Source organism: Trachypithecus francoisi, unplaced genomic scaffold (assembly GCF_009764315.1).
Source record: "Trachypithecus francoisi isolate TF-2019V2 unplaced genomic scaffold, Tfra_2.0 Lachesis_group8, whole genome shotgun sequence".
NCBI classification, from domain to species: Eukaryota; Metazoa; Chordata; class Mammalia; order Primates; family Cercopithecidae; genus Trachypithecus; species Trachypithecus francoisi.
The window spans coordinates 47,634,388-47,659,154 of NW_022681473.1; the positions used below are offsets into that span (position 1 = coordinate 47,634,388).

The window sequence follows — 24,767 nt, forward strand, 5'->3', positions numbered from 1 at the left end:
ACCTTTTAGATGAGGCTTGTCCAAAAACACCTTGCTGGTAAGTGGAGAAGCCAGGATTCGAAACCAGGTCTACATGACTTGGAGGTCTGTGAACTGTATATGAAACATGGTGGTATCTTAGATCTGTGAAGAAGATAGTACGTGAGAGATTCCTGCTCCTCCCCAGCCCAACCTAAACCCAACCCAGCCTAGCCATGGGGGATTCAAAGTCAACCTCAATGAGCAGTTACAAAGTCAGGAGGCTCTAACATTGGTGGCCAGGAAGTGTTGGGGAATCCTTTTCCTGGTAATAATTACAGGTGAAAGATGGCCCCATCTGTTAGAGATCAAGTGTGGAATATCACAACCCCAGATCCTTGCTGGGGCAAGGTAGGGAGTGGTGAGAAGTTGCATTTACCCATCCCCATGGCCCATGTGCCCCACAGAGATACATCTTCTTCAAGACACCGAGGGAGGTGAAGCCGCCCGAGGACCTGCAGGACCTGGGGGTGCGCTTCCTGCAGCCCTTCGTGAATCTGCTGTCCAAAGGTACCTACTGGTGGATGAACACCTTCATCAAGACTGCCCACAAGAAGCCCATCGACTTGCGAGCCATTGGGAAGCTGCCCATCGCCATGAGGGCCCTCACCAACTACCAGCGGCTCCGTGAGGCCTTTGACGCCCAGGTGGTCAGTGGGGGCACAGCCACACCATCTATTCCTTGCCTTCTGATTTAGGGTCACAGAGAGGGACCTCAAAGGGCATTAGGTCAAAATCGTGGTGGGACAAGCGGGGAAACTGAGGCTGTTGAGGGGAAGAAGCTTGCCTTAAGTCACACAGTGAACCAGGGACAGTTGCAGGGCTGAAGAGTCATAGGACAGGCATAATTGGAATGGCCCTTACCGTTTAGGTCATCTAGTCCAATGTCCTCATCCAGGTGGGGAAACTGAGGCTCTGAGAAGGGAAGTGACCCCACTGGACTCTAACGCCCCTGTGCTCTTTCCTCTGGAGCTTACTGACTATAAAGGTTGGAATGTTCACTTGATTTGGAGAGCAGGAGTATTAGTGGTCTGATCCTTATGGTAACTCTATGAATTGAGCCAGACAGGAATCTCCCCGTGTCACTGAGGAGCAAATTGAGGCCCTGAGAAAGGCTGTGACCTGCCCAGAGCTGGCCCACAGCTGGCAGGCAGCAGAGCCAGTCTCCTGACTCCCAGTCCAGTGCTCCTTCACTGCCTCTGTCCTCGCACCAGGGCAGTTGCTGAGGCAGACACAGTGGCAGGTGGTAATGAGTGAGTGTGCCACATGGCCACTTCCTCATTCCAATGCTGTGCTCATCACATAGTCCCTGACCAGCTGTGTGACCTCGAGCAATCATCTGGCCTCAGTTTGCCCATCTAGACCATGTTGGCATTGATAGGGCCCTCCCAATTGTGCACTTGCTGATTCCATGATCTCTTCCTGGAGTTCACCTGCTTGCAGAGGATGTGGCCACTGGGTTTCCCCAGGCAACAGGAGCTAGGGGCATCCTGGGAGGCTAGGCCCAGCCCTGAATGAGCCCTCAGCCACCCTGACCTGGCCATGGTCTCTCTGGGCAGAGGAAGGACGTGCAGGGCACTCAAGGTGCCCGGGCCATCTGGCAGGCACTCAGCCATGCCTTCGGGAGGCGCCTGGTCCTCAGCAGCACTTTCCGCATCTTGGCCGACCTGCTGGGCTTCGCCGGGCCACTGTGCATCTTTGGGATCGTGGACCACCTTGGGAAGGAAAACGACGTCTTCCAGCCCAAGGTAGGCAGCCCCAGCAGTAGGGTAAGGCACCCTCTAGATGGTTTTCAGTTGTTTCTGAGAGTGCAACAGGCCAATGCGTGTGAGCCATGGCCACACTGGAGTGGCTCCTCACACATGCGCAAAGCCTATAGCAGTATCCCCACCACCAAATACTCTGCATCTGGTCAACAGAAATGCTGGGGGCGAGCCTGTGCCCCAAGGGTGTCCTACTCTCCTCTCACCATCACTACCATAATACCTCTCCCGGTAGTCAGGTCAGTCCGAAAACTGCAGGAGGTGCTTTTGTTTGTCCAGTGTCTAGAGCTTCTGTGGCTTGGATTTGTTGGCTTTCAGTTTATGTCATCTTAGTAAACTTTAAAAATTTTGAACATCTGTCTTCTTCAGTCCTGTAAATGCTGGCACTTGAGCTTCTGCAGGGGCAACTTGGGAGCTGCTGTCAGAGGACAGAGAAGTGGGAAACCCTCATGAGTGGAGTTTTGTCTCTCACCACTCCAAATTTCATTCAAAGCTGCCCGAGTTTTATTAATATGTTAGACTTTTCTATTAAAATTTCTTTTTTAATGAAAGTTTCCATGGCTTAAAAACACTGGAAACTTCTTAGACTTGATTATATCCAATGGCCTTTCCAGTTGTAAAGATTCTACAAACTGAAATTTGTTGGAGCTAGAAAACCCTTCCTGGGGGTTATTTTCCCCACGTGGGGCCATAGCATCCACTTCGGGGGCTGGGGAGACTGTGTTCTATAGTCTGTTTCTTTGTGGCTGTTTAGGTTTAAATGGCCACAAAATGAAAAACTTTTTACCCCTAATAAGTTTCAGAGTTTTAGTTTCCAAGTGAGGATGCCTTTATAACATTTTAATCACAGACAGTCTGAAAATAATGCAGAGAATTGGGAATTAGGGTTTTTAATAATTTATGACACCCTATGTGTAACATTTGTTCATCTCATGAGCTCTAAAATCGCAGCTAGCAGTTAATCCTCAGGAGGTTTATGTTCATTTTTCTGGAGATATAATTAGTCAGCTGGACAGTGTTGGCCACAGATATGAGATATGTCGAATCTGATTTATGCAGCAAACGTTTATTGAACACTGCTGTGTGCCAGGCCTGGGTTGGGCTGTGGGAATATGAAAGCAATAGTTATGACGAGGATGATTAACAATATTAACAGCCACTTATTGACCACATAATACATACCTGGCTAGGTGCACAAGTTATCCATATGTGATTTAATCCCTAAAACTACCCTTTGGTGTGAGTATATTTTGCAACAGCTTTACTGTGATATACCTCAGATATTGTACAGTTTACGAGATGATAGGTATTCTTATCCACATTTTACAGATGAGAAAGTTGAGGCTTAGAAAGGTTAAGTAACTTTCCCCAGGGTCTCTTAGCTAGTTAGTAAGAGAGGCAGAATTTGAATATAAGACTCTTTCACTCCACAGTCTGGGCATTTACAACCAGGAAGCTAAATTTACTATTATTATCCAGCCATCACCTCAGGCTCCAAGGATTATGAAACCCAATGGTGAGGAGAGAAATCGAAATAAATTACTTCTATGCTACGTGTTACTTATGACTCTTAGGAGGTATATTCAGGGAATTGTGGGAAAAGAGAGTGATTAACTTAGCCAGTGGTCATGAACAGCTTCATAGAGGAGGGGATGTTTGAATGGACGGACAAGTAGCAATTTGCCAGGCTGCCATGGGAAGATTTCTTGCTCAATCAAGAATGCAAGGACCACTTTTGCTTACTTAAACTTTGATAGTTTTTGAAGCCATCTCTGGTTTTTTGAGCCTCTCTACTTTATCTGGCCCATAAAAGAGAGGGGAAGTGACTGCTTCTCTTATCTACAGGAGTGTCACCTTCAACGCTAGCCTGACCATAGGCTACCCCAGAATACCCTCCGTTGGCAATCCTGAAGCAGCATGGAGCCAGTTGTTAATATTAGGGGGAAATGACACAAGCCAGAGCCCTTATCAGAGTGTCCACACCACTCTCTTCTTCCTGTGTTTCCCAAAACCCTTCTGGGATTCTGCTAAGGAGAGAACTCTGAGGCAGGATGTGCCAAAGAGATGGTGAGAACACTTAGAACTTTAGTTCATCTGAACTTTATCATTGCCATTTTTTTCCTCTTTGTTTATACACAAACCCTGGGGTTTATTACCCTCTCATTGGAATGCTCTTGTCCCAGTTACTGAGCACACAAATCCCGGAGACAGATGGCCCTGCCTCAGTGGCAGTGGGCCTTATCAGATTTAATATTTGTTCCCTGCAGCCCAAACACAATCAGCAAATTTCCGACACAGAAACGAGAGTTGAAAGTAAATATAGTCTCCAGTGTCCGCAACAAAGAACTCTCCATCATGTGGTTGCCGGGGATGTGGCTTAATTCTCATTTGGGCTTCTGAGCTCAGAGAAAATGGGGGAAAGGGATCATTTACTGAGATCATTTGGTTCATCTCCCAGCCCCCAAGCCATTCTAATCCAGAGAGAACTGAGTGCTATTCTGGTCTTTATGAATGACAAAGAAGGAAGCTCCCTAGCTACATGTTGCAATGTTTCACAATCTGGGAGAGGAAGCCCTTTTTTCTGCCCAGCCTTAATCCATCCTGCAGCAGTCGGCACAGCGGGGCACCTATGGTTTATTCATCATTACTCTTCCTTCCTAAGATTCTCAGAGTTGGCAAGAAACATATCATCCTTGGTATCCACAAGGACAAACATTTCTGATGTCTTCTTTAGTTACTGAAAGTGTCTGTGACTTGCCAGATCTTTGATGCTCCTGTCACCCCACTGCCACTCCCCAGGGAAAGCTGGGACCCAGTTTGGGCTCTGCCTATGATCTATAACTCTTTCCCGCCTCCTCCTCTCCAGCCCAACCCCTACTCCCAATCTGTCACCTGCCATAGATGCTACAGATCTGTCTGGAGGGCAAGAGAATTGGATTCATAATGAGCTGCTGGTGTCTGAAACCTGCCAGCACTGCACTGGGCTATCAGCTGAGCCAAAGGAAGAAGGAACAGTCTGGGTTTGATCGAAGGGCTAAAGCTTCAAACAGCCTTTAAATCTCAGTAGGAAAACGTGTAGGTTTGGTAATGTGTGTGTTTCTGAATGAGTTCCCCTGAGAACTGCTTATGGTTCTGTATGTGTATTCTGTTTGTCCCTGTGTCTTTTGGTGTGTCTTTCTGCGTGTGTGTGCGTGTGTGTGTGCGTGTGTGTGTGCATATGTGTGCCCCTGTTTGGATGGCCATATTTGTGGCTATCATTATGAGTGACTTAATGAGTGTGTATGCCTTGGTGTTTCTGTGACTTTGTGGTTTTAGTGTGTGGGCTGGCCTCTTCATAACCATGTCCATGCAACTGGTCTGTCCTGGAGTACCTGCCTTCAATTCACTAGCTCCTTCTTAGCCACCAAGACTCTGCTCAAATGTCATCTGCCAGGAAAATTTCACCTGGTTGAATTAGATGCCCCTTCTCTGTGCTCACATAACATCCTATCAAAGTGCTCTGTCTCTTTCCCTGACTTGATCCTCTGTCCCCCATTATCTGACCTCTGTGTGCCCAGCACTCAGCCCCCTCCCTGCCTGACACCCAGGAAATGCATGGGAAATGGTTCTGCAATGAAGGAATAATGCAGCAGTTACTATACATTGAGTGCTTACACTTACTGTTTTTCCTGTGCACTGTTGCATTGACTTCTTATAACAACTCTCTGAAGTCCCTTCGTAGCCTCATCTTACAGATGAGGAAATTGAAGCTAAGAGAGGTTGAGGAACTTACCTAAGGACACAGTGGCTAATATATTATGAGTCAGGACCTCTAAGTTCAGGCTCTTAACCACCATGTCAAACAGTCTTGGATGAATGGGTAGGTGTGTTGGTCTCTGGGTGGCCAAAGATAGTTTTATTCTTTACCCAGGGCCTCCCAGGGCTGGGACCTATGGACAACTCACCTTTTGGCACCTGCCAAAATAAGAAGCAAGAGCCCAAGTGATCCTCTCTCCTTTAAGCACCAGAGAATATGTGAAGGGAACCTTTCCAATCACACCTCCGGCCTGGCAGAGACAATGGGGGTCCAAACTGTAGAGTTGGGAGTGCTGGGTTCTAGTCCTACCTCTGCAGCTAACTCTCTTTATCCTCCTCAGCAGTCACATTTTGCAAGCCTCAACTACAAAATGTGTAATAATTTCTGTAGAAAGTACATGGGGGCATGAAGATCATTGGCTTGATTACTTTTAAAAAATGTATATTGAGGACTACTGGGGAAATCCCTGGAAACAAACACAATTCTTCCCTGAGAGCTTGTGAAAGTGCAAGACTAGGACCTATGATTTTCCAAAGCATTTTCTTCCACTGAGTGTCAGGTTGTAGGTCCTTAGTCTTTTCTGTCTTGCCTTGGTACCTGCAGGGTGCTGGCCAGTGCTATCATACCCAGGACTCTCTTCTAGGTAGACTCCACCAGGGCCTGCCTTCCTTGGGCAGCACGGCAGGCCTCTTGGCTAGTCTAGTACCCACTAATTTTTTTTTCTTTTTTGTTTGGTGGAGGGTGGAGTCTCACTCTGTCTCCCAGGCTGGAGTGCACTGGCGCAATCTCAGCTCACTGCAACCTCTGCCTCCTGGGTTCAAGCGATTCTCCTGGCCCAGCCTCCCGAGTAGTTGGGATTACAGGCATGCATCACCATTCCCGGCTATTTTTTTGTATTTTTAGTAGAAACACGGTTTCAGCATGTTGGCCAGGCTGGTCTCAAACTCCCAGCCTCAGGTGATCCACCTACCTCAGCCTCCCAAAGTACTGGGATTACAGGCATGACCCACCACGCCTAGCCAGGTACCCACTTCTTAACTGAAACTTAGCTATTCCAGTTTCCATCCCTTTTAAACCAACTCTTTGAAGAGCGATCTAATAATGACCCAATGACTTATAGCTGCAGTGAGATTTTTATTTTAACAGGTCACAAAATTCTCAATCTACAAAAATCGTTTTCTGACCCTAGGGTATGTTTGTTGGGGGCAGGGAGAGAGTCAAAGTTTTGCCTTTAGAGCTGCAAAACTAGAATTTGTTGTTTTGTTAAAAATGCACAAATACTGACTAGTATATTTAAGTAACACCCACAGTCTAATGAACAAACATGATCAGTTGGCTTTTCCAGCCATCATTCTCTAGCCTGTGTGTTTCTGCTCATTGTAACACAGCATGTGTGTGGCAGTCCATGTTTCTCCAGAGCTTTCATGAGAATTAGTGGTCTTGGGTGCATAGTGTTCCCAGGAGTATCATAATTACATAATCATTCCCTGTGGTTGGATGTTTATGTGGGTTTTTGCATTCTCCTCTTGCTCTGGCCCCAAAATAAATGTCTGTTTTCATACAGCCATTACCTTATGTGAAATTATTTTCTTTGGGATAAATTCTCATGATGTGTTGTTGCTTTAAAATCATGGACTCCAGTCTCCAGAGCTGCGTCCCTGCAGAGGACAGTGAGACAGAAGAATCCCAGGCCATGTTAAACAGGACCGGGTCTTCCTAACCCCCATATTTCTATATTTCTGACCCAGTACCAGCCAGGGTCCCCCACAAGTCACAAGTCACAAGCCTGTAAAGGACACTAGGACACTTAAGGTCAAAGGCCTGGACGAGGCCTAGACACTGGGTCTGGGGTAGTGTTTTGGACATCATCCAGGTTCATGTTCATATGTTGTCCCCTTACCAGCGTGTGACCTTGGGCCAGCCACTAACCCTACTGAAACTCCTTTTTTCATGTATGAAATGGGGCTAATAATGGTACCCTCCTCAGTAGGGTATTGTAAGGATAGAGTTTTGCAACTGATAAATGTTGTCTCCTGCCCCTTCCTCCCCAGAAGATCAGGTCTCTCCCTGCAGCCTAATTTTAAGGCCGATTTTTCTGCTTCCAGCCCACCCCCGCCCTTCTACCTTCAACTTAGTCCCTCTACGTCTCCCTCTGGTACACTGGCAAATGAGACAGAGACCCTGGGTAGAGCCTTCCTCTTAGAGTCTTGCATGCATCCCTCAGTGGTCTCCCTGTGGCTGCTTCCTGCTGCCCCCAACAGATATAGACCCCTGGCGCACACAGCACAGGAGAGACAATGGTGAGCAGGACCAGACAGCTCCAGGGAGCAGTGAGGGCTGGCTTAGAGAACCTCTGTTAAACTGAGAGGCCACCCTCAGGAAGCTCTGATCCAAGATCCAGGAATTCCTGACTCTAGGGAAAGGCCTCCTGAGAGCCTGGGCCCTCTCTGCCTGATCCTGGTTGTGGATGTGCCCTCAAACTCCTTTTCATCACTTTGTTCCCATCCCTCTTTACCCTGCAGCAGCTCCCACACCCTGCCAAATAGCACGCACAGTCCAGGGCAGTGTCTTGAGAAAGAGCAGAGTTCTGTCTTCATGGAAATATTGATGTGGCTCTGCTGGGGAGCAATGGATTTATCAAGATCAAAGTTTTCCTGGGAGTTATTGATGCTTAATTTGGAAATAGACACACTGTTGTTCCCTGGTATCTTTAGCAACAAAGTTAAAATGTTTGTTTTTCTTCACTGGTTGCTATCTGAGATCTTGCTAGAAGTACACAAGAGAACCTTAAATTTAACAGGAGGCCCTGGGAGCCCATGAGGCTGGTGGGCTTGGGTCTGAAATCTTTTCAGTCTCTTATAAGTGATGAGCTCCCATTCTCTCCCGAGAGCTCTACGGTGCCATGTTTTCCAGTGGCCTTTTCTGCTCCGTAATTGCTACAGTACAAGCTGTTGGTGAGTTTGGAACAAGGGAGCTGCTGATTCCATTTCTGTAGCAGAGAACATGCACCGTGAGACTTGCTATACCAGTTCAGGTTTTAGCTGCTCTATTTATTCTTGCCCCATTCAGAATGCTGTCCCCTGGGCCTGTGGCCACAATGTTGAGAGTCATATTTATGGGCCTGCGGTTATAATTGGGCCCCATTCTGTTCCCTCAAGTGGAAAAATGAACAGGGTGTAAGCAACTTTCCCTGTAGTTAGAAGAATGTTTAGTTGGATTTATCAGTCTGATTTTTCACTCATAAACAATTGAATAAGACTTTGCAGGCACGGAGGGTCTTGTAATAATCATGGCCATGGTCCATTATGGCACAGTGATGTATTCTACGGTGGTCATTTTGCTGGCAGTGACAGTCACCTCTGAAATTCTCTTTCCAACAGACACAATTTCTCGGAGTTTACTTTGTCTCATCCCAAGAGTTCCTTGCCAATGCCTACGTCTTAGCCGTGCTTCTGTTCCTTGCCCTCCTACTGCAAAGGACATTTCTGCAAGCATCCTACTATGTGGCCATTGAAACTGGAATTAACTTGAGAGGAGCAATACAGGTACTTGGATGATTATTTTTTCACTTCACCATAAGAACTATTATTAGGAATAATGTCCACGAGTGTTATTCATCCTCATGGACACTCAAGAATAATTCTGCTGTGAATTTATTTTTTGTTGCCCATTAACAATGTTTTAAAACAGTAACCATTGACAAGGCAGTGTGGGATAGTGGAAAATGTCTTGGGCTGAACTTGGGAGGCAGAGTAGCTCTGGCTGTGGTTCTGCCTTGGACTAGATCTGAAAAGTCAACTGCTCAGCCCTTGGCTTGAAAGTGGCAGACATCACCAATTGATCACAGCACTCTTTCTGACCAAGGGTAAATGCAACCTTGAAATCCTCTCTACATGGCTATTCCAGAGTTCTGCTACTAGACCATCTTCTTTGGGTGTGAAAAAAGGAATGTGCTTGACATACCAGGTCTAGATAGCCTCTAAGACAGGGTGCCCTCTAAGATGAGGTATTAGTCCATGGCCTGTTAGGAACTGAGCCACACAGCAGGAGGTAAGCAGTGGAAGCAAGCATTGCTACCTGAGCTCTGCCTCCTGTCAGATCAGCAGCTACATTAGACTCTCATAGGAGTACGAACCCTATTGTGAACTGTGCAGGCAAGGGTCTAGGTTGTGTGTTCCTTATGAGAGTCTAATGCCTGATGATCTGAAGTGGAACAGTTTCATCCTGAAACCATCCCTCTCCCCCAGGTCCATGGAAAAATTGTCTTCCACAAAACCAGTCGCTGGTGCCAAAAAGGTTGAGGACAACTGCTCTAAGTTCTATTTGAACTCTGAAATCTTGCCCACTGAGAGTGACCTATTTGGGCTGTTGGGTCACTTAATTCTAGGCTCTTGGTCCTGCCTTCTGTGGCTTCCCTGTTAGAGATTCTTGGAAAGATAATCAAAGCCAGGGAGTATTCAGGGCCCCTTTGAAGAAGGTGATGATGAGAGTTGTCCAAGTCCCAGAGTCTTCACTAGGATTTTGGTTCAGCTATCAGACTAGAGCGACATCCTGTTTGAGAATAGTTTAAATGGGATAGAAGTTTGTTTATTCTTCAGATAGAGTCACGGCTGACACAGGAGCTACTCGATGATCAGAGACCTGGCTTCTTCTGTCATGTTGCTCTGCCAGCCTTCTTTTGTGACTTCCGTCTCAATAACCATGGTGGCTATTGAAACTGCCACTATATTTACATTTAAACCAGCCAGAAGAAGGGATAAGAGGAGGGAACCCATCTTCCTTTTAAAATCATAATGCTTAATTTGCACATACCCTCTTGCATCCCATTGGTGAGAAATTGGCCAAATGGCCATATCTAGAGAGGCTAGAAAGAGCTTGGTCTTTATTCTTGACAGCTATATATGCACTGCTAGAAATTCTCTGTGCAAAGAGGAGAATGGGCATTGGGAATAACTAGATTCAGCTATGCCTAGTGATGTCCATGAAGTTGTGGTAAAATCCTGAAGCTACCTCATTCTTCAGAAATGTTCCTCAGAATCATTAACATTGGTCATGTGGAAGCCAGGATAAGAAGCTCTGCAGAAAAGGGACCGAGAGGACAAGGATATAGCTTGGGCTGGGGACAATGCCAGAGTCCCAACTCTGGCTGTCTTAGAATAGTCTGTGTGAATGGTGCCCTCCCAAATTGTGCAGTACACAACCTTGTGCAGCTGTATATGGCAACACTGCCCATCCCCGGTGGTTTCTCACTGGGAAAGCAGAGTATTTCGTCAGGGATGTCATTATGTGACAATAGTGGAAAGAGCCCAGGAAAATCTAAGACCTTCTAAGACTCATGGGGTCCCAGAGCTGGGAGAAACCAAACTGTTGCTCAGTTCAGAAAACCTCTCTAGAAATCCCAGCCTCTCCTCAGACCCCTCCAGTGACAGGCAGACTTGCACCACCACAAAACAGCCACTTTTGTGGTTGGACAGTTTTGTAATTAATTATACTTACTGTGTGTATGTCATAAATTACATTTTCCAATTACACCAAAAGATCCAAAAATGGTTTTTTAATGTGTTAGCATATAATCGTTTTCATCAAATTGTTTGAATCTTTCATGTTAATAAGAGAGATTCATTACTATGCCACAGAAAGGAAAGACGGGTTTTAATTATAGAAACAAATTAGAGGGGCGGAGCGCAATGGCTCATGACTGTAATCCCAGCACTTTGGGAGGCCGAGGAGGGTGGATCACGAAGTTAGGAGTTTGAGACCAGCCTGACCAACATAGTGAAACCCCATCTCTACTGAAAATACAAAAATTAGCCAGGCATGTTGGCATGCACCTGTAGTCCCAGCTACTCGGGAGGCTGAGGCAGGAGAATCTCTTGAACCCAGCAGGTGGAGGTTGCAGTGAGCCGAGATCATGCCACTGTACTCCAGCTTGGGCAACACAGTGAGACTTCATCTCAAAAAAAAAAAGAGTGGCTCTTGCCTGTAATCCCAGCACTTTGGGAGGCCGAGGTGGGCAGATCATGAGGTCAGGAGATCGAGACCATCTTGGCTAATACAGTGAAACCCCATCTCTACTAAAAATACAAAAAAATTATCTGGGCGTGGTGGGGGGTGCCTGTAGTCCCAGCTACTTGTGAGGCTGAGGCAGGGGAATGGCCTGAACCCAGGAGGAGGAGCTTGCAGTGAGCCAAGATAGCGCCACCACACTCAAGCCTGGGTGACAGAGCAAGACTCCGTCTCAAAAAAAAAAAAAAAAAAAAAAGAAAGGAAGAAAGAAAAAGAAACAAATTAAGGAGAAAAGAAAAACCTTTCTTTCTTTCTTTTGGAGATTTGCAGAAAATGTACCCTTACAGATGAGAGTCTGTGTCTTCATGGGTTAGAGAATAACCACACTTTGTGCGTAAAAAGTTATTAAGCACAATTCCTGAATTATACATAATTACTAGCTATGAGTCAGTTGTGCATTTCTATGTATGCTAGTCTTCACTTAGTAAGGCTTTATTTCACAGATCACCTGGTGTCCCGACTTCACTGAAACTAAGTCCCTACTTCACTGAAACTAAGTGATTATCTTTTAAAGTCTCATTTCACATAACCTAGGAGGTATATAGATTTGTTTAAAAATGTAATTGCCATTGTTTTAAACCTTACCCACAGTATATATAAACTCACAGAAAGACATAGAATGGGTTCATTATTTTAAATCTTGCCCATGGTGAATATTAGCTCACAGAAAGACATAGAATAGGTTCCTGCCTTAAGAAAACCTGACCTGCAAAAAAACCTGGGTTTGCACAAGGGGACTTAAGGGCGGGGAGCCCACCTTACAACAGAATGTACAATAGAATTTTATCCAAGAGCAAGCATCCTGAGGACATTTAAGACCCAGATGCATTTTTCCTTATTTAAGAGCACATATCCAAAAATTGCAGTCTTTCTGGGAGGCATGATCACTCTGCACATAAAGCTTTTAGGTTCAGAGCTCGGGGAGGCCATTACCACAGCTGCTGTGTGAGGGTCCATCTGCCCTGTGAGGGTCCTTGGGGTGGCTGCACTCTGGGGATCGTGCTGGGGCTGACTGACTCACACGGTCGTGTAACACATCAGACCTTCCAAAGTCGAACCCTTGTTTAGTTTCAAGGCTGAATTATGACAGGACTTGGTCTCAGAGCACGTCTCCTCCCCAGGCTGGAGATGGCCACTTTAAAACAGATGGCCTGCCCCACTTCATCATTTTTATGGCTCTGATCTGTGTTCTCCACTGGCCTCTGGTGAATCAAGAATACAACTGGACTTGAATATCTGCTTTTAAAAATAAAGAACAGACCGAGTGCGGTGGCTCATGCCTGTAATCTCAGCACTTGGGAGGCCGAGGTGGGTGAATCACCTGAGGTCAGGAGTTCGAGACCAGACTGGCAAACGTGGCGAAACCCCGTCTCTACTAAAAATACAAAAATTAGCTGGGCATGGTAGGCACGTGCCTGTAATTCCAGCTACTCTGGAGGCTGAGGCACGAGAATTGTTTGAACCCGGAAGGTGGAGGCTGTAGTGAGCTGAGAGCATGCCACTGCACTCTAGCCTGGGTGACAGAGCAAGACTCTGTCTCTAGCCAATTAAGTCCTGTCCACAGGAAAAGGCCTTACTTACTGGGGAAGTCACTGGCTGTGCTGGAGTAGACTTGTAAGTTGGAACGGTGATACAGTACTACCTTACAGAGCTGCTCTAGGGCACCATAGGGACTGTCTGAGAAGGCCCTGGCACACTGTAACAGATGGCATCTGGGGTGGTGATGATGACAAGAATGATGATGAATGTGAAACACTCTGCTCTCATTTCTAGACCAAGATTTACAGTAAAATTATGCACCTGTCCACCTCCAACCTGTCCATGGGAGAAATGACTGCTGGGCAGATCTGTAATCTGGTTGCCATCGACACCAATCAGCTCATGTGGTTTTTCTTCTTGTGCCCAAACCTCTGGGCTATGCCAGTACAGGTACCTGATGGGCTGAGGGGAAGGGAAGGGGACAGCAGGACACACAACCAGAATCTGCTGGTTCATGGCCAGTGACTAGCAGTGCACTGTCTTCCACTCCATGCTTGCCTGTACCTTTCACACACCTGGCTGTACCACAGGCTGTACCTCTGGGTCCCTCATGCCCCATACTCTGCAAGTACTGACCATCTCTCTTAATGACCGGAGAAGTCAGTATCGTTAAGACTTTAAAAATGGAGCCAACTTTATAAACTATAGAAAAATCAAGCCAGGTACAGTGGCTCACACCTGTAATCCCAGCACTTTGGGAGGCTGAGGCAGGAGGATCACGTGAGCACAGGAGTTCAAGACCGGCCCGGGCAACACAGTGAGACCCCCATCTACACAGAAAAAAAAGAAGAAAGAAAATAAAAATTATATGTGGAGTGCTCAGAGATCTTAAAAGCTATGTTGTAGCAAAATACTTAATTACATTGAAAAGTGTTAATGATGTATTTTTAAGCAAAAAAAGTAAGTTACAAATAGTATATGTTATATGCTTACTACTAAACTGGAATATATGTTATGTATACATTTGTACATATTCACACATGAAAAAGAATTGGAAAACCACATGTGGGATTATAAGTGATTTTTATTTTCTTTATGTGTTTCTAAATTCTCTAATAAGCATGTATTGGTTTTGAAAATCAACAACATGATATTTTTAGCCTAGGCAACAAAGTAAGACCTTGTCTGTACAAAAAATTAGCTGGGGGTGGTGGCTCACAACTATAGCCCCAGCTGAGGTGGGACGATTACCTAAAGTCCAGGAGGTGGACGTTGCAGTGAGCTACAACCACACCACTGCACTCCAGCCTGGGTGACAGAGTGACACCTTGTCTCAAAAACAAACAAACAAAGCCTGGTGTTTTTTAACCAGATGTGGTGGTGCGCCCCTTTAGTCCCAGCTACCTGGGAGTCCGAGATGGGAGGACTGCTTGACCCCAGGAGTTCAAGGCTGCAGTGAGCAGTGATCATGCCCCTGCACTTCAGGCTGGACGACAGAGAGAGACTCCTGTCTCTTAAAAAAAATAATAAAAACTTTAAAATGTGGTATTTTTTTTAAAGCAAGACAACCTTTGGTGCTGGCTCAGGAAGAGGTACATTACCCCCAATAATCAGAGGAGAATCGTCAGCGTGGTTGATCTGACCTCGGGCTTCATGTGCCCCATCTCCCATCTGGAGCTCTTCCACCAGTGTCTGATCCTGTCCTATACCTGGGAGTAAATCTACATGCTGGTGTTCAGACCAGAAACCTAAATCCCAGACGCATTCCCAGAGGGCGAGCAGGTTCTACCAGGAGAGCTTGATGTGGCAGAAAGTGTCTGACTTGGGTGAGACAGGCTGATTCAAATACTTAACCTCTCTGAGCCTTGGTTTCTTCATCTATGAAATGGGAAGGATGCCTACCCTCTGGAGTTGCTATGGCAATTCAGTTAGATAATGTAAGTAACACACCACGCAGAGTGCCCCGCGGAGTCTTCACTTGGTAAATATCAGATCCCTCTAACTTGCACGTTTGGTGTGAGTGAGACGTTACCAATCCAGAATCCATTGCTTCTTGGGATAAAGATTCCATAAACCTCCATCTCCAGTGATTTGTATTGGTCCTCCTCACTTGCAAAGCTTAGAGTTAAAAAATATTAAAAGAAAAAAAAGGGGAGAGGCTCCCACAGGGACACAGCTAGACAAGATGGGATGCAGGGAATCTGATGTTCTTTTTTATGGGAACAGTCGTATACGCCATGCCCCATCACCACCTACCCACGCCCAGACTGCCCCCGCTCCATTCTGCCAAGACAGATCAATGACTATAAAAGCTACAAAAGGGCCTGGAGATCTCATCTAGTTCAGTTACCAACCAACCTTTTATGCACAAGACTCTAAGCTGGGTGAGGTGGCTCATGCCTGCAGTCTCAGTCACTCAAAAGGCTGAGGTAGGAGGATGGCTTGAGTCCAAGAGTTCAAGTACAGCCTGGGCAACATAGAGAGACCTCATCTCTAATACAATTTTTTTTTGAAACATGAAAAATGAAGATTTCTGACCATGGTTCTCTCATTAGTTAACACTTTGGGCTGTGAGGGCCTCGTGCAGAAAGACACAGCCTGGGAGGATCCTAACATGTACACAGAACTCAAAAGGCTACACGACACTTTCTGTTGTGTCCCCCTGAACAAGCAGTTTGTAAGATTTTGTTGGCTGGGCACGGTGGCTCACTCCTGTAATCCCAGCACTTTGGGAGGCCGAGGCGGGTGGTTCACCTGAGGTCAGGAGTTCAAGACCAGCCTGACCAATATGATGAAACCTCATCTCTACTAAACATACAAAAATTAGCCGGGCATGACGGCGTGCACCTGTAGTCCCAGCTACTCCGGAGGCTGAGACAGGAGAATTGCTTGAGCCCGGGAGGCGGAGGTTGCAGTGAGCTGAGATCGCATCACTGTGTTCCAACCTGGGTGACAGAGTGAGACTCTGTCTAAAAAAAGAAAAATCAGATTTTGTCTACTAAACCTGCCACATGGTTACCATTACTAGTATTTACAGTGTTTGTTGCACATGTATCATTGCTAAGAGTGCTAACTAATATTAACAGCCTTTGCCCTATGTCTGGCCCTGTCCCAGCCCCTCTCCCTTATGTAATTTAATCCTTGCATTGCGGGTAGGGATTTTTATCTCTACTGATTTCTTACCTTTGTTCATTTATCATGAAGTGTCCTTTGGTTTTCTGTTTTTGTATATACGTTTACCACTTACGGATTTGACCAGCACTCAAGAACCAGTGTTACTCCTGGGAGTTGATACAATCCCAGCCCCATGGCAAAGAAACTCATGTGGTTAGGATTCTGTGTGCAGCCTGGTTAGCCACAGGGCACACAAGGCTTTTTATAACATTGACATTAGTGCAGAAACCCCGTTTCCATGTAAGCCCTGAGGGCTCTTGTTGCTTCATAATCTTTTTTTGGTCACATGCACACAGCTTTATTGAGATATAACTCGCTCATTTAAAGCATACAACTCAGTGAGTTTTAGTATACTATATTCACGGAGTCGTGCAGCCATCATCACAAATGCGGAAGTTTTCATTTCCCCCAAAGAAACCCATACCCATTGGCAGTCACTTCTCATTTTCACCCCCAGCCCTTGGCCACCGTTAGTCTCCACATACCTTTGAAAGGCTAGTGAAACTTTCTCAGAAGAATAAATGCTTGCTCAAACATTTTGGCTATAATTTCAGGGGCTTCATGGGTGCCCCCTGACATTGATCAAGAACACCAGGTTAAGGAATTTAGCTATATGGGAGGCCTCTGTGTTTCCCCATCTCCTGGGTATCAGAGGCCCAGAGAGGGCAGGGGCCTTACCCTGGACCACACAGTGAACCAGTGTAAGCTGTGTGGCGCCATACTCACATATCTCCCTTCTGCGGTTCCCCTGTGACAGAGTGCCCATGAAGCTTTTTCGTTTATTTTCTGAGAGGAGGGTAAGCCACCTTGTATTGATCTCCAACTATATGCCAGCCACAATTCTAGGTGCTTATCATAGAGATTCATTTAATCTTCACAATAGTCCTGCAGAATGGACAGAGTCCTTCAGAGTGGGCATTATAATCACCATTTTAAAGATGAAGAAACCGAAAAATCAGAGAGGTTAAGTAACTCACCCAAGACTGCACAGCAAAGGGCTGGGGCCTTCAAACTCAGGGCCACAGACTCTAAAGACTATGTCTTCCCCGCTACACTAGATTGTTTTCCTAACCTGTGAATAGGAGACAAAATAATCCTTTTATTTCTCACAGTTGCTTTGCACACTCAGAATCCATGATTTCTTCCCCATGAGGGCCATTCAGACCTGTCCAGAAGAGAGGAATGGACCAAGAAGTCTTGGGAGCATCAATGAGGAGGGGATGAGGGAGCACGAGGAGGAGCCAGGGAATAGCAGCAGCTGCAGCCCCAGCTCCCACCCCAGTCACTGCCAGTCCCTTGGAGTTGGTGTGGGTGCAGACACCAGCTCATAAGGTGCCCTGTTAGTGAGCTTGGGATGCCACGGGAGCCTTCTTGTTGTCTTACCTAACCCAAACTGGCTGAAGAACACCCTGATGGCCTCCCTTTGAGCACAGCTAATGAAGGACTGGATGCCAGAGATAGGTCCAGGAGGGTGATGCTGCAGGGCAGGCTGGGGAAGAGGCTACTTCATCTCCTAACATGGTCCTCTGCCCATCTGTGCCAGCATCTAACACCTGTTAAACACTGGGAGGCTGGTGGTAAAGGGGCCACTTCCCAGCCTCTAAGATACCTGCTAAGCCAGGAGACATTCTGTGATTAAATTACAGGGCCTCCCACTTACTCCTTTATCCTTGAGGCAGTGCTGGGAGCTTAATGCCAATCTGGTGTAGGGCTCTGGGACTACAGGACCAAGGCAAGCAGTCCTTTCTCTCTCTTTCTCTTTTTTTAGCTAAGGAAGCCAACACATCTGTTCCTCGAGAAAAAGCCCTGTATTTAGAGGTGTTTGCCTTTGAAGGCAACCTGAAAAACTGTCATCTTGGCACTTTGGGGACTGGCAATTTACACTTCTCATAAATATTCAGAAGTAGGCAGTCATTTACGTAAAGCTAGATGCAGAAGGAATTCTCTTTTCAGAGAATACCTGGCAGATTCATTAAAAAAATTTAAAGAAACCAAGAGCATAAGAATGAAAAGCAAATTCTAGGACCCCAGGCTGGTTTTGTCTGGCATGGGTGCAGCAACTTTGCCTCTTTGCTCAGGTATCACTTTCTTCCAGTGACAGTGAACCATAAGCCATGAGAGCCAGCAAACAGAACAAAAATGCTGTCACAAACATTGTGCAATCTCAGCTCAGAGATTTCTATCTGGAAAATAGACTGGAGAGAGTTAAGGCTTCAACCAACCTTGCAGATAAATGCAGTTAGTTACCAGCCCAGCAACCTTCTGCTTGTGTGAGAGCCCATTATGCTAACCTCCTTTTGAAATTGCTTTGTTTCTCCTCCTTCCCTGCACCCCACTCCCCCAGACAATTTGGAAACCTGGGCACCAAGGTGTGTCCCACTCTAGGGGACTGGGGAAACAGGGATTTTGCCAGCACCCCCTGGCAGGGCAACCATCAGGTCAAAGGAAACTCATCCCATGACCTCTTCTTCAGATCATTGTGGGTGTGATTCTCCTCTACTACATCCTCGGAGTCAGTGCCTTAATTGGAGCAGCTGTCATCATTCTACTGGCTCCTGTCCAGTACTTCGTGGCCACCAAGCTGTCTCAGGCCCAGCGGAGCACACTGGTGAGTGCCCAAAGGTGTTTGTGCTGTGTCCCTCTTCCCCTCCTTTCACCTACAGCAGCAGGTCTCCTCCCACACACCCACAGTCACTGACTTTGATTTTGAGTAGGCCACTTCACCTGTCCAGGCCTCAGCTTCTTCGTCTGGGAAATGGAGTTAATGGGGGCAGAGGCTGCCTCCCGGTGGGGACAGGAGCCAGGCACAGTGGTGACAGTGTTGACACTCAGGCCTTCCTCTTGGGTGGGGGATGGAGCAGAAGCCTCTCCCCTCTGACTTGGGGACCCCTGCAGGAGTATTCCAATGAGCGGCTGAAGCAGACCAACGAGATGCTCCGCGGCATCAAGCTGCTGAAGCTGTACGCCTGGGAGAACATCTTCCGCACGCGGGTGGAGATGACCCGCAGGAAGGAGATGACCAGCCTCAGGGCCTTTGCCATCTATACCTCCATCTCCAGTGAGTTCACCCCCTGCAGCCAGCCCTGGGTGCTGCTGCCTACATGCAAGGAGAGGGCGTCAGAGCTCGGGTGAGAGGCTGTGCAGGGACAGAAGCAGGAGGATTTGAGATTATCTGACTCAGTGGGGGAGCCTCAAACTGGCTCTGATAGCTGAGCTCCCAGAAATCAAAGTACTCTTCATTCATTTATCCAACAAATATGCATGAAAAGTCTGCTATGTGCTGGACACTGTGCTGGCCCTCAGGATACCGTGATGAGAAAGAGAGATGAGGTCTCATTCCTTATGGAACTGATATGTTATTGACAGACAGCAGCAAGTGAGTAAATGACCACAGTTTCGAACTCTCCTGAGAATTAAGACTTTTTAATAAGTCAGACTGAGCTATCATTGCCCTAGGGAAGCTATAAGAAAGCTTCAATCCACTTGGGGCCATACAAAAGAAAAAGACTAGTTATCCTTAAATATCAGAAGCCCAAGCTGAAGGTACTCATAGGTGTAGGGACTGAATTTATATTAACTAAGTGGTTTGGGAACCCCAAGCCAAGGAAGAAGAAAAAGACCAAAACTGGTAAAAGTCCTAGAGTCCCATATACTTGAAACCATTTTACTGAGAATATAAAACTTTTTTTTCTTTTTTTGAGACGGAGTCTCACTCCATCACCCAGGCTGGAGTGCAGTGGCACAATCTCGGCTCACTGCAACCTTCACATCCCAGGTTCAAGTGATTCTCCTGCCTCAGCCTCCCAAGTAGCTGGGACTACAGGCACATGCCACCACATCAAGCTAATTTTTGTATTTTAATAGAGATGGGGTTTCACCATATTGGCCAGGCTGGTCTTGAACTCCTGACCTCGTGATCCACCCGCCTCAGCCTCCTAAAGTGCTGGGATTACATGCATGAGCCACTGTGCCCGGCCCAAAAGATTTTTTAGAAATTGAAATTTTAGTTATTGAAATTAATTCAGTGAACAATGGTCCCCTGGCCAGAGTGAGAGCTTATGGAGATGAGGTGATCCATGGAGTCTTGGCCCAAGTTTATCTCACAGTTGGTCTCGTGGCTCCGTGGACCCATCCCATGGTGGTTACTTCCCAAGTGCATAATTGGGATGTAGATATTTAGCAACCAGCTGACTTCACAATAGTTCCCTGACCTGTCCAGTCTAAGAGTCATTATGGCCAAGTGGAAGCCCCTGGAGAGAAGAAAACAAAAAAGAAACCAAAACCTACTCAGTGCACAGGTTATATGAATGAGTATGGCTGAAGAGAGAATTTTTGAATTAGAAGACAGATGGGTGGGGATTACACAGAATGTGGCAAGGAGAGTAAGTTGGTAGAACCATTTTACAGATGGGAAATTAAGGCCAGAGGGGAGTGTGTTCCTGAGATCTCTCCTGAGGTTAGTAGCATGGCTCGGACTAGATCCTCCAAAGTCTCTTAACTTCTGGCCTCAGGCTATTTTCCACAAAATGCTGGGGACCTCTGTGGGATGAAGAAGACTTGGGACACCATGGGGCATGACTATAAGGCTATTTTCTCTTAGGAGAAAAAAATCTCTGGGCTCTGAAAGGAGTAGAATTAGGGAAGGAAATTAAGAGGGGCTACTGACCACCTCCTCCAACTAAAATTGGTTCTTTTGGTGCCAGGAAGAGATACACCCTGTGGTGGAAGGTGGTAATGAAGGGGGTGCTGGTAGTGTCTCCCAGATAGACCCGTAGAGCAAGTCTCATGGAGAATGAGACGGTCACTCAGGTCGTCTGTGTATTCTTGGCATTCTTGCTGCCTAGAGAGAGGGAGCTAGGTAGCCACCAAGCTGTCCCAGTCCCCAAGACAATTTGGAAATATGGGCACCAAGGCATGTCCCTTTCTAGGGGACTGAGGAAACATCCCACAGCAGTGTTCTCACAGGATGGAGCTTGTCATGAATACCCCAGGTGTCCAGCTTCCCTGTGTCCAGCCAGACCATGGTGTCCTATGCCTCAGGCAGGGAACGTGGTCCAGTCATCAGTGGCTAGACCTTCTACCATACATGGCACAAGCCATGGCGTTTTATGCAGAAAGTCCTGCTAGCATTTGATTTTCTCAGAATGGAGCTGTGAGCATAGCAGCCAGTCACTGTTTCCCAGATTCCTCACCAAGACACCCCAGGTTCCTGGTCTCTCCCTGATATCCTGACCCTGTGGTGCTCAGAGCCTCCAAACACACTCAGGCTAAGCACTCCATAGACAGGGGAAATTTGGAAGGAACATCTGGGGAGCTCAGAAAAGCCAATGTCCCCAGCCCTAGGCCCACTTCAACCTTCTCTCTGTCAGTTCTGCCTGCCCCTGGTGGCTGGTTATATGAAGAGTAACCCCCTGCTTGTGTACAGCCTCCCAGTTTTGTACAGGTTTAGAGACAGTTCCTAGCAGTAGGAACAGCTGCTGAGGTGGGAGAGGGCTTCTCCCGATAGCTGGGGGACTTCCTCTCCCAGCAACAACAGGGTGGGGTAGAGCAGACTTTCCATTGCTGAGATAGAGAGAGGGGAGGGAAGCATCAAGGAAAGTGGGGGCACCGGGTCCCCAAGGTTCCTGGCACAGCAAGCAATGAAGTTGGGACAGCCTCAGGTCATGTAGTGGGGGCAGGTGACATCTGCTTTGACTGCTCCTAAGAGATATGTATTCATTTCCTGCATTCCCAACTGCAGCCTGGGACACGTTTTCTTATATAAATAGCATCAAAAGATGCTTGAGTTCCTAGGCTAGCCCACCAAAGCCTACCTAGTGGGTACTCATTGTCCCCCAGGGCCCCCAGAAGACAAGCCATGGCTTTGTGATGGGCCTGGGGCCAGGAGGACCTAGGGACATGTTGTCAAGAGCTGAGATGACTCTGGAAAAAAGTAAGGGGCTCTGGAGTCAAGCGGGAGCCCGCCCAGGACTCCTCACCTGTCCAAGTCACCTAGAGAAACAGAGCAGCCCAGGTTGGTCCCTGGAAGAGAGCAGCAGAAGAGGGGAAAGGGGAGAGCCCTTGGGGAGAGCTTTGAAAGTCAAGTGCTGTTTGCTCAGTGTGTTTGCCTTTCTCAGGATGTGTGTTTTTTTTTTCCCTCCATTAGTCAGCAGTTGGACGGGGAGAGAGACGGGTGGTAGGGTGCAGGGTACCTCCTGGCTGCAGGCATATGCTTTGAGTGCGTGTTCATTTACCTCCTCTGGACTTCCTGTCTTCTGTTACCAAGGATCAAGACACAGGTCATTAGGTGTGAGATAATGGGGCATCTCTTGTTCTGACCCCTGGCGCCAGTCTTGGAGTCCTGGCGCTGCAGAGGAGCCCCAGAATCACATTTCCTGTTGGGGCCCATCCTGGTGATACCAAGCTTTCAGTCTGGCAGCTCATACACAGCACCGTCAGACTTCTGGGCAGGCAAGATTACCTGTGACTCTGTCTGAGTGTCTCGCCATCAATATCACTGAGAGCAGCTGTGTATGGAGTCCTGAACTGGTACAGGATAAAACAGGGGGCTGAAAAGGGAATGGGCACAGTTTCTCTGGCATCAAAAGTGACATCCAGAATTGGTATTTCCTCTTGAATAAAAATAGAAATGTAAGTTGCTCAGTGGATGTTGAGTGAGCCCTATTCATGTGCCCCACCCTGTGCCTAGCACTGGGAAGGAGGTAAGGGAAAACTTTAAGATGTGCTCCCCATTCTCAAGGAATTTATGCTCCACTGAGAAGTCAGAGCAAACATGCACAGAACAGTGTGGCAGCGAGAGCAGAACCAAGTGGCCAGCTCCATGCTGGCCGCCTAGCAAGAGTGATTGCACTTCATCCTCATAACAACTTGGTGAGGTGTGTAGCTCTATTGTCCCATTGTACAGCAGAGAGGATTGACTCTCAGTGAATTGAAATGTCTCAGTGAGGTCTTCCACAGCAAAAGGCAAAACACAGAGAAGGATGTCCATGTGGGCTGGGGGTTCACCCAGAGATTCATGTAGGGGCGATGTGGGCTGTACCTTGCAAGACAGTGGGATTTCAATGAGTAGAAGACAAAGTGGGAGGAAGCTGGAGACAAGGGCTATGGTCTCTTCCTTTAGAAGTCAGTTCAATCCTTTTTTCCTTGCAGAAGCAGCATAACTCTAGGTGGTTCCTCTGTATCTGAGGACAAGCTTTGTAGAGGTGACAAAGGGGTCCCAGGTCCTAGAACACTCCATATGCTGCCAGTTTGTTCTGTCCATTGTGAGGCACCCATTCCAGAGCCCTTCCTCTGTGCCAGGCTCTATGGAGGTCCTGGATGTTAAAAAGGAAGCAGGCATAGCCCTGGCCCTCCCAGTCTTGTGCGAGATTGATCATGTCCATGAATAGTGACTGTGCATGTGGTCAGAGCCACAGAGTCAGTTCCAAATACCCTTCTTTCTCTTTTGTGTTACTCACTTGAACCTGGGTCTTTCGTTTCTTCCATTCATTTTTTTAAAACAAACATTTCCTGCCCACCTTCTGTGTGCCAGGCCTGGGGATGCAGTGGGTGAAGCCTCTGTCCTCCTCAGTGGAGGCCCTAACTCAGAACAGGCAGTGGAAAAAACAACATGACCTGGAGACCTGGTCCCCCTTCCTTCCCCAGCATCTCTGAAATTCTTTAGGTGGTGGTGGTGGTGGTGGTGGTGGTGGTGGTGGTTGTTTTGAGACGGAGTCTCACTGTGCTATCAGGCTAGAGTGCAGTGGCGCGATCTCAACTCACTGCAACCTCTGCCTCCCGGGTTCAAGCAATTCTCCCTGCCTCAGCCTCCCAAGCAGCTGGGATTACAGACACCCACTGCCATGCCCAGCTAATTTTTTTAATTTTTTTATTTTTAGTAGAGACAGGGTTTCACCATATTGGCCAGCCTGGCCTCAAACTCCTGACTTCAGGTGATCCACCTGCCTTGGCCTCCCAAAATGCTGGGATTACAAGCTTGAGCCACTGTGCCTGGCCTGAAATTCTTCAATATCTACCCGCCCTTCTGCCAGCTGGTGCAGCCACAGTGGGCTGTTTATGCATATCCTGGCCTGGCTTGGTGGGGAGCATGGCTGAGAGAGAGTCGGGGCGCCCATCAATTAAGGAGGTAAGGATCAGTCTGACTGAAATGCCTCCTGCCACACTTCCTCAGCTGCCAGCAACTGACACTGTTAACCTGATTTCCTTCCCCCCTCTGTTGACTGCACTGACTATTGGACTGAATGGGAAATAGCCCCGTGCACTTCAAAATACATTTCCCCTCCTGCAGTTGCATCTTGCAGTTAGGCCCAAGCTATGAGCCTACACGCTGCTCCCCTGGCCCTGCACAGGCAGCAAAGCTGAAGTTAATCAGAGGTACAAATGGCTGGCTGTGCCTCTCTGACACATAGCTTCTGAAACATGCATCAATGCTTTGGAAATGAAAAGCTCCTAGTGTTGCAATGCCAGGCTGG

The 24,767-nt window shown here is 47.3% G+C and overlaps 1 protein-coding gene across 10 annotated transcripts in view; it reads left to right on the plus strand.

The window, feature by feature from the left end:
* ABCC8 (ATP binding cassette subfamily C member 8) overlaps window positions 1-24,767 on the plus strand; it is an 83,749-nt gene that overhangs the window by 15,032 nt on the left and 43,950 nt on the right. For 7 of the 10 annotated variants that reach the window (XR_004436249.1, XR_004436250.1, XM_033208003.1 and 4 more), the window contains 6 exons: window positions 426-668; window positions 1,578-1,766; window positions 8,958-9,122; window positions 13,417-13,572; window positions 18,770-18,904; window positions 19,192-19,354. Coding sequence is in view for 8 of the 10 variants with exons in the window: in XM_033208003.1 (XP_033063894.1) it covers window positions 426-668; window positions 1,578-1,766; window positions 8,958-9,122; window positions 13,417-13,572; window positions 18,770-18,904; window positions 19,192-19,354 (1,051 nt within the window). In the remaining 2 variants the exon portion in view is untranslated. The remainder of the gene's footprint in view (window positions 1-425; window positions 669-1,577; window positions 1,767-8,957; window positions 9,123-13,416; window positions 13,573-18,769; window positions 18,905-19,191; window positions 19,355-24,767) is intronic. The other 3 variants (XM_033208005.1, XM_033208008.1, XM_033208009.1) reach the window with 1 other exon arrangement.